The 9,716-nt window shown below is 45.9% G+C and overlaps 2 protein-coding genes across 2 annotated transcripts in view; one reads left to right on the top strand and one right to left on the bottom strand.

The window, feature by feature from the left end:
• Positions 1-371: 371 nt before the first annotated feature.
• On the bottom strand, positions 372-6,293 carry prnprs3 (prion protein, related sequence 3). The gene is made up of 2 exons (XM_063195766.1): positions 6,184-6,293; positions 372-3,858 (listed from the first exon to the last, which is right to left on the bottom strand). The coding sequence occupies exon 2, from the start codon at positions 3,854-3,856 to the stop codon at positions 1,889-1,891; it is 1,968 nt and encodes a 655-aa protein (XP_063051836.1). The 5' UTR covers positions 3,857-3,858; positions 6,184-6,293; the 3' UTR covers positions 372-1,888.
• LOC134446400 (SEC23-interacting protein-like) overlaps positions 5,279-9,716 on the top strand; it is a 14,673-nt gene continuing 10,235 nt past the window's right edge. The window contains exons 1-3 of the mRNA XM_063195767.1: positions 5,279-5,649; positions 7,374-7,558; positions 8,796-8,986. Coding sequence (XP_063051837.1) covers positions 7,414-7,558; positions 8,796-8,986 — 336 coding nt within the window. The 5' untranslated portion in view covers positions 5,279-5,649; positions 7,374-7,413. The remainder of the gene's footprint in view (positions 5,650-7,373; positions 7,559-8,795; positions 8,987-9,716) is intronic.

Here is a 9,716-nt window from a genome sequence, read left to right as displayed (position 1 = left end):
ACAGCCACAAGACGTACAGTGATCACACTACAGGGAAATTGTGAGTAGCTGGAACATTTGGTTAGTACATACACAAACAGTATACCTGTTGAATAGTACAAACATAAAACAAAGAGTAAGTGGTAAGTTGGGAAGTAGGCATTGGGTAGCACAAGCGGTAAGATACAGTATAAACACAGTACGAATTACAGTTTCCATCACAGATCTGGACAGCCAGCCACGTGTTGAGCATAGGTGATATACAGGAATAACAGAGACATCCGGATCATCCCAAACCTTCAGTCAACTGAGTCTCACACTGTACAACAACTATGTTTTTGTTACATTCATTAGTCTCATACAGTTCACAAAGTGAAACCTTTATCGTTAGATCTTTCCATGATCTGGATTTGAGCGCAGCAGCGCACGTTATTTTTATTACAGTTTTCAACATGCCCAAATTTAGCCTGTAAGTAGGTCAGTTTAAACCATGCACAGTTTTAATTGGTTGCTCGTGATGGAGAGATGGGATGCTGAGACAGTTTTGACACTCAATGACATTTTACCAAGATAGCATTAAGGACAGGGTCTTTATCTACCTCACACTGACAAGATGGATTTTAGAACTTTGCGACGGGGAAGAGCTTCAATAAGATTATTTCTTTTAAGATCCACTTTTCATATAAAAACATTGTGCCAGAGAGAGGCCTCATGTCTCACAACTGTAGCCTGGCAAGACAGACTATATCATGATAAACCGACTCCATCGGGCAAAACATATTTTCTGCTGCTAGGCGAGCTCACCTAGTACACAGAATGAAAAATGTTTTGTAGTCAGCGCAGCACCTACTTCCTACATCATCGATTATTTTTTTTATTTTTTTTTAAATAGCCAGCATACCGTATGGCTCTTGTGAATAAGCAGGGTTCAGCATGAATAATAATTAGTATCAGCCAAACATTGAGCATCAGCTAAGCTTATGCAGGAAACGTGCTCTTTTTTTTTGCTCGAGATAAAATTTTACATTTTTAAAATGTTACTTTTTTCCCTTCAGAAATCGCCATTGAAGTATAGCTGAAGCCTGTTGTTTGTCAATTATAGCCTGCACCTGAAACTGTGACAATGTGCTTGTTAGGCGCACCTGCACTTGTGTTGCTGTGTGTGCCAGTGTTGTTATCGCAATAACATTTCAGAGACGTGAGCAGTGACGGCACATATAGAGGATGGCAAGTCATGGAGTCATGAAGTCAACTTTACAACAACCATGAAGGGTCTGCCTGCTCACTGGCATTCTGTACCTACAGTAAGAAACATACAGAGAAAAAGAATAGAAATCCCAGGTTTCTGGGTGGATTTATAAGCTCTCATTGCCCTTTCCCAGACTTTTTTTCCTTGGCGGTTTCCTAAGCCTTTTTTCATATCATGAGAACCCCTAACTTACTCTACATCTCTTCCTTTATCCCAATGTGACTACATTAATTTATTATTATTACATTTGTGTGTTTACCCTCACACTCCTAGCCTGAAGGGCTGAGCAGCTTAATCAAGACAGGCTTCTACAGGAATCTAGGCTAGTGAGCAAAAACAGTAACAGATCCTGAAAAGCATTTAGGTCAGTGACTCCTTTCACATAATTACCGTGACAAGAAACCATCTTAAAGTCCAATAAATTAGTACGGTAATAAATTAGTTTCAACCTCAATTTAAGTGCAAAACAAAAACTTCAGTGTTATTAAAACTGCTTCACAAAGAAAATTAGTTCAATATTAGTCCACTCCCTCGTTCTGGATGTTGATCAGTGCATTCAAATCCCAAGATTTTGCCCTAGACTTCACCCCTTCAAAAGTCACAGGTTCTAAGATCTCAGTGCAGACAAACGACAACTAGCAAGCAAAGGCTAGCGGCTTTTCAGTGGAGCAGCAAGACGCTGAACAGCAAGGAGAGCGTGCTGGACAGAAGCACCACCATCCCCTGGTTGAGGGGGCCCAGCTTGTCTCCAGCGCCCCGGGCCTTGGGCTCATCGTTGGAGTAGTCGTTGTTGTTGTTGCTCCGGTCGGCGATCTGCTTCTGGGCCTCCTCGTGCTGCTGCTGTGCGATGCGCTCCGTGTAGACCATGTAGAGCTCGATGCAGCGCCGTGCCTTTAGCTGCTCAATCAGCATTGGGTAGCCGATCTCCATGATGCCCACAACCTCCTCGCCGTCGTCGTCCTCCGCCTTCTTCTCCTCCTCCACACCCTCTCCTCCTGCGACTGGCTGCACCTCTGGCTTGCTCTCGTTCGTGGAGGCGGTGGTGTTGGTGTCCATGGCTTCGCTCTGGGTGCCGTTCAGAATCTGAGCTGCTCCCTCTGTGGTGGCATTCCCTCCGGTCTCCGTTCCTCCAGCAACGGCTGGGGTCGTCTCTGGGGCCACCATTGTCTCAGCCACGGGCTCGTCAGCCTTGGGGGGCTCAGAGGAGGTGTCGGCGGCAGCAGGGGCTTGGGGCTGCTCCTCCTCCACGCTCCTCCTGTTGCGGATCAGATCGGTCCTCTTCATGCAGCTGTCCATGTACGTGTCGTAGTCCTGAGGCGGCGGTTTGAGTAAAACCGGTGGGGGGTTCTGGCCACCCTGGCCCGCCCCAGCTGCACCACCCTGTCCCCCTGCTGCTGAGCCGCCCTGGCTGGAGTCTCCAGGTCCTCCGGCCCCTCCGTTGCCCTCCTGGGGCCTGCCACCCGAGTAATTAGACCCGTAGCGACGGTACATGTAGTGGTTGTAGTAGTACTCCTCCTGGGGGCTGTGGAAGTGGAAGTGGGGCCGGGGGAAGCTGCCCAGCCCGTAGCCCAGCGCCATTCCCGCCACGGCCCCCGCACCCGCCGCCAGCATGGCCTGCCTGCCGAAGCCCCGGGACTGCATGTTGGGCTGGTAGCCCATGCTCTGCACCGAGTGGGCGAACGGGGAGCCGCCCTGGCCGTAGCCACCACGACCGTAGCCACCGGCCCCATAGCCGCCGGCCCCATATCCGCCTCCGTAGCTCGGAGAGCCGTAACCGTAGCCGCCCCCGCCCCCGTAGCGAGGGCTCAGGATCTTGTTGTTGGGGTTCCAGTTGGGCGCGTAAGGGTTGCCCTGAGGGTAAGCGCCCGCTCCTGCCGCTCCCGCTCCGGGGTACGATCCCCCTGCGCCATATCCGCCGGCTCCTCTCACGGGATACCCGGGGTACGAGCCCCCAACCGGGTAAGGGTTGCCACCAGCAGGGTAAGCTCCTCCCCTGTTAGGGTAGCCACCAACGCCAGGGTTGCTGCCACTCTGGGGCGGGTAGGGATTGGGGTTGGCTCTCCCCGGGTACACACCACCCCCCCCTGGATAGGAGCCCGCCGGGTTGGGCTGCATGGGCCTGCCTGGATAGGGAGGGGGAGGTCCAGCTCCTGGGTAGGGAGGTGGGTGGGCAGCTGCTGGGTTAGCTCCCCCCGGGTAGGGCGGAGGGTGTGCTGCCCCGGGGTAGGGCGGAGGGGCACCTCCAGGGTAGCGGGGTGGTGCTCCAGCTCCAGCTCCAGCTCCTGGGTACGGGGGTGGGGGTCCTTGTCCAGGGTAAGGCGGAGGAGCTCCGGGGTTGGAAGCGGGCTGCCGTGGGTAGTTTGCAGGGGGAGGGTTTTGCGGTTGCCGCGGGTAGTTTGCAGGAGGAGGGTTCTGCGGCTGCCGTGGGTAGCTGCCGGCAGGCTGCGATTGGCTCGGCCTGCGTGAGGAGGAAGATGAGGATGATCCGCTAGTGCGGGTGTTGGAGGTGCTGGGGGTCTTGCGGCCAAAGCCGAAACTTCCACTCTTGAAGCCCCCGCCTGTACCTCTCCTGGCCGACACACTCACCAGGAGAGCCAGGCCCAGCACCAGCAGTGTGACCGGCTTCATGTCTGCAGAGGAAAAACATCAAGTGCACAGTTAAAAAAATGGGTCAGTGCCATTGTTTCAAAGTAAATGTATATAAATCTGAATAAAGTATTTACAAGACAGTGGAGAGTAGAGGTGTTACATTCAGTTAAATTAGAAGTACCCTTTAAGTGCATTCACCTTATTAGCTACAGTGGAATAACTGGTTTACAATATTTGCAAGAATGTAGGAGTGTTGTAAGTACATCAGTAGGAGTATGTCCACTTCTTTAAGTCAAATGTCAGAGTAACATTCTGCAGGTGACCAGCATGATATCAAGTCTACTGCTCTTATTGTTTACACAATATTGAGCAGGATTAAAACAAAGATGAATGTCCGCACACTGCTCCCCTGTTGCTTTTTTTTTATTTTTTCAAGTTACTTAGTTAGACACTCATCTATGTTTTCACAGTATTCTTGTCATGCACCTGCGTCTTGGATGTGCGCACCACTAACCTACTGCAGGATTAGCTCTGAACATTAATTTTGAGTGGGACCAAATGTTATCTGTATGGAGTGAACTTAAACTCTAATTTCAACTTTAAGAGTTGTATTAACACTTGTATCTTTACTATGTGAGACACACTGAGAATGTTTAATAAAAGCGTGAGTGACACAGGATGGTAGAGACGGCAGGAATTGGGCTCATAGGACCAGTGGCAGAAAAAGCAGCGCTAGACGCTAGAGCTATAAAGACAGTGCTCTGCGTAACACGATACCATGTGTTATTTGTAATGCATCCAGGTACCAAAAGTGACTGAATCACTTGGTTACCACCACACACCCTTGACACCGTCTAAAACTTTTTTTATGGTGTCATCAGACCTCACAACATGGTTTTGTTTTAGATGGTGCCATGCATGTGTGTCGGTAACCGAGTAATTTGTTCTAAGAAAAGCGTGCCATTTTGAGACATGAATAGCTGTGTTTTTAATTATTTTGAGTGGACAAGACATTGAAGAGTTTATATTATGATTGAGAAGCAACTGGTATTCCTGATTTAGGGAACATTGACCAGAGAAAGATTGGAGAGCCCTTAATTGTGTACGGACAGAGGTGACCTGAGTGTACCCCAGCACTTGAAAGTTAAGGAAGGCGGTTAACTTAACAACACATACCTCCACCTTAAAGTATGGAAAATGTTTGTTTCTACTGTGAATTTAATGTGTACTGTGAATTTGTTGCTTCACAAAGGGTTTGTAAGCTATTTATTTTCGAGAGGTTTCATAGGCCTATTTCATATGAAACTGCTCAATATACCCTTTGACATGACAACAGACCACTAGAAAACTAGAAATCGTATGTGGGCTGACACTGTCTATCTCTTTCTCAAGCACATTGAATGACAATGACATATAATGTTCTTGTTGTAGCTTATAATAAACTGTTACTTACCAGCTATGTTGCTGATACAACAACCAGTTGAAATCATTTTTAATAGGTTCAACAAACATCTTACTATGACCACACCTATTGTTTGTCTCAAATAAAACTTTTGTGAACAAATCCATTAATAAAAGTAACAAGAAGCTGTTTACTTGTGTAGAGTAGCATTGCTTTCGGGGAATCAGGCAGTAGGTCACAGTAGGCTATACTCATGATTGTGGTAGAAATCATTCGCATTCGAAGTTATTTACCTATCTAATCCTAAACATTCCAGTCCATTCGATTAACAGACGGAACTCTGTAGCATTCCATAGAACTAAGAATAGGAGGCTCTAGATTCTAATATCACGCGAGTAGGCGCGGCACCGCAGCTCTCCAGCCACCGCTAGTAAGTCAAGTGCTTTCCCGTTAACGAGTGTGCCTGTGCGTCATAGATTATTTAGCTAACGATGCGTCTTCTAATTACAATGTAACAAGAACGGTCCGATTGAATTCTCAACGAATGAGTCCACAACACAACAAATCTGCCTTCACGACAGAAACACATTATTTTGGAACGCCGAGAGTTGTTGAAGGGAAAACACCATTAACTTATTAACGGACGCTATGTTTATTCTGAGCTCACAGCCAACTCGTTACATTTGGTTCAGCTTTGGATATTATGGCATCACCATTTTATTATTAGGGCTACCATTTAGTCAATGGTCAGAAGGCAAGGTAGTTTTTGTTTCACATTAATCGATACATTTCCTTCCAATTTAAACGTTTTAGACTGTGGTGTCGCTAGAATAACTGCGCGACAGCCATCCGAAACAAGCGAGCTCTGTTTCATAACATTCTAAGGGATTTCCTATGGCCTATAGCTTCAAAATCGCAAACAGGCAACACACACCACAATAATCAAAACCAAATTTGTACCTACCAGTGCGATATTGGTGGCTCGTATTTGTCCAACAGCGCCCGAGTGACTTGATTTGTATGTTACCCAGCAGCACGCCTCAATTATGTAGCCCTCAGGCAGGATGAAAAAAGAGAGTTTCCATTACGCAACTTCCGGTTCTTGTAATAATCCATTTTCTGAAACGCTCCAGTCTTTTTAATGGGAATTTGGTTATTTGCTTCTGTATGTTTTTTCTTCTTGTTGTTTTTTTTAGCTATATAATATATCATGACCATTATAAAACATGAGGCATCTAATATGCAATTATTCATGTAGAGCTGGCAAAAATGCCTCAGGTCAATCAGGAGAACACAAGAACCTAGGGCCAGAAGGCCAAGGGTGGAAGTAGGCTACTGTTCAGGGAAGCCGACAGGGGGGGCAGAGAGGTCAGGTTCCCAGGCCAGGAAGACCCCTCAGAATTGGGTTCCCATTACATATTATGACATTATGACATTTTTTTTTTTTTTTTTTTTTTACTATTTACCTAAATTCATACTATTTGTTTTAGTCTAACCCAAAATTCTAGTCCATGGACATGCCCATATCCTTGTATTTATGGGCGTTATTCTGAAATGTTATTTCACAACGACTTTCCAGAACATTCTTCTTTATTATCACCTCTCTTCCAAGAGAAGACAGGTTCTGAGTGGCTATATTTGTATGTTCTTTTCCCCCACCATGCTGTCACTTGTCGGTACTTCTCTGAAGTGTCAAAACAATACATGTAATGGGATAGATCACATCACACTCAAGTTCTACGTGGTCCTCTATTGGCTTGGCTTCAGTGATTATAGGAGTGCATTGTATTTTTTTACATGTTAGAAAGGAATTTGCAATGTTGTGAGGTGACTGAATATCATGAAAGTCATGATGATCTATGTGAAGAAGGTATTCGTGCACAGTTCGTCCCCCTTGGGGCCGCGAACCTACCACCTCGTCAACTACATCGGTGTGGGAATGGGAGGCACAGAACAGACCGCTGAGCTACAAGGACCGGTCCAATAGCCCAACGACACCGCACTGTATTGAGGCTTCGGGAGGGAGGTTTACTAACATTCCATGCCACACTTTGCTAGTTGGCCCCGGTTACATCTAGGTTATACAAATCGCACAGTATAACAGTGATAAAATACATTTTAAGGTCATGAACACACATTTTCCTCGTGTTTCAGAGGGAGTTGGTTTTGAATGTGAGGCCTCAGTTGGTGTAATATGGATGAAGACGGTGCAGCTGTTGGTCGACCATATGAAGCGGTCCGGCCTCACTGGTTCCACCGCAAACATGTGGATGGACAGGACCAGTGGGTGCCCTTCAGCCAGTACGATTCAGACAAACTCAACGCCGCTTTTGACGAGTGTAAGTACATTATATTTCTTTTTATTTATTATTATTTTTTATTTTTATTTATTTGCTTACTCACTTACTTACTTACGTACCCTCATTTGGCAAGAGAAGATAATCCCATTAACACATATAAATCTCTTCTACAAGTGAGCCCTGGCCAAAACAGTGTTTGTAAATTACATGCCCAAAATAAATCTTAATCTTGGAAATCTTAATTGGGAAATGCGTTTTAATTGTATAGCGTTAGATGTACAGTATGTTAAGCAAGGAGTAAGGAGCAACTGATTAAATGTTGGTGGTGATCTGGGATTTTTGAACAAAGTTATATTATACGCATATGACTCCACAGCGTGTAGATGTTATGGCATCAGTGACCCCATGGCGGAGGTTTGCAGTCTCTGAGTGCTTCTAGTTGTCTATGGTATGGGCTACTCTCGTTGAGGCATACAGTAGTGTGGCAGCCAGTGTGGTGACCTGCAGTTCCACACAGACAGAGAGTATTCAATCTGTACAACTAGGCTTTAGAGCAGCAGGCCAAGTGAAGCCAACTGTTCATTATAGGCCTTTGCTATGGGTAACTATTAGCCAATGAATAGGCTTTACATTCCTTAGGCCTGGCTGTGTCTGTTTGACAGGAGCAGGTGTGTGACCTAGGTTAATATCAGATCAACCATGTGACCCAGTAGTAAGGCAGTTTCGGCACCAGGAGGTCACGAGTGTGTGTCCTTCAACAACAGGGAAAATGTGGGTGTGACCCACATGCTTTAGCCAGAGACATCTAAAGCCCCCCGTGCTCCACTGGGACTGTTTCTGTACCTTTTTATAAACACCCTATAGGCTATACACTCTATAAAAGAGTGTTGATAAATAGTAAGGTGATCTCATAACTGTTGTGCTTTCTTGTGTCCATGGTTAGTTTGTCCTGTGTTTCCCTCTTGTCCTAAGTCGCCCTCTGATTGCCTTTTTCTGATTGGATGGCTCCCAGGCATGTATTGTACTGTACATCACATTAAATTACAGCAGGCAGAAGTTTGCTTTTTATCACAAGAGGACACAATTCAAGCTGCACTAAAGTAGGTATATGAAAAAATAGTCATGTTGCTGATGGGGTGCTTCCTGTGTGTGTGTGTGTACGTGCGTGCGTGCGTGCGTGCATGTGTGTGTGCGCGTGCGCGTGCATGCGTGAGTGACTGTGTGCGTGTGTGTGGGCCTCCACTTCCCATGTGTGTGCGTGCTCATGTGTGTCCAGTAACAGAGGATCAGGAGATGGTGGTGGCCACAGACAATGGCCACTATGACGTGCGGCTGGGGGAGCGCAGCAGGCGAGCGGCCTACTGGCCAGAGGAGCCCAGCGCCGTGCTGAGGGCCACCTGGTTCTACAAGAGCACCAAGGAGCCCCAATACACACCCTACCCAGAGTCCTTCAGCGAACGCCTGGAGGTGAACACCCACAGCAATAACACAGCCATACATACGTTATTTAAAATAGGTGAGAAGAAAAGAGAGTAGAAAAGAAGAGAGTAGAAAAGAACATCATGATGGGAAAATGTGGTGTAACATTCCTTCAGCGAACGCCTAGAACACCCACGACAATAGCATAACCCACACATACAGTAGGTAGTACATTATTTAAAATATAGAATAGAATAGAATAGAATAGAATAGAATAGAATAGAACAGAACATCATGATGGGAAAATATGGTATAAGATAGGATAGCCCCAAGAACCACCAATACACCCTCTACCCAGAGTCCTTCAGTAAACGGCTGGAGAACACCCACGACAATAACACACTCACTCATTATTTAATATAGAATAGAATAGAATAGAATTTCATGTCGAGAAAATATAGGATAACCCGAAGGACTTCCGATACAAAATGATGTACGATACAAAATGATGGCTGAAATAAAATGATTCTGCGGGCTAGATTTGATCTGAGTTTGACATCCATGGAATAGAGGATTGGATATGCTAGGATAATGTGGGATTGAATATGATGGGCTTAAATGATTACTGACCTCAATATTGAGCATATCAAGATGACCCTGCCAGGAATGCTGCATTGTCAGCTATAAACATTTCATTGTCGGCTTACAAATGAATGAATCTCTTATTATCTATTAATTCAAACTATTAATTGTCAGCTACAAACATTGTCATCTTGCA

The sequence above is a fragment of the Engraulis encrasicolus genome, chromosome 3 (assembly GCF_034702125.1).
Source record: "Engraulis encrasicolus isolate BLACKSEA-1 chromosome 3, IST_EnEncr_1.0, whole genome shotgun sequence".
NCBI classification, from domain to species: Eukaryota; Metazoa; Chordata; class Actinopteri; order Clupeiformes; family Engraulidae; genus Engraulis; species Engraulis encrasicolus.
The sequence above is the reverse complement of the archived record's forward strand: the minus strand, read 5'-3'. Positions and strand labels throughout refer to the sequence as shown.

Bases quoted from the DNA above. Each gene is read 5' to 3' on its own strand.
- prnprs3 (XM_063195766.1), bottom strand. From the start codon at position 3,856: ATGAAGCCGGTCACACTGCTGGTGCTGGGCCTGGCTCTCCTGGTGAGT.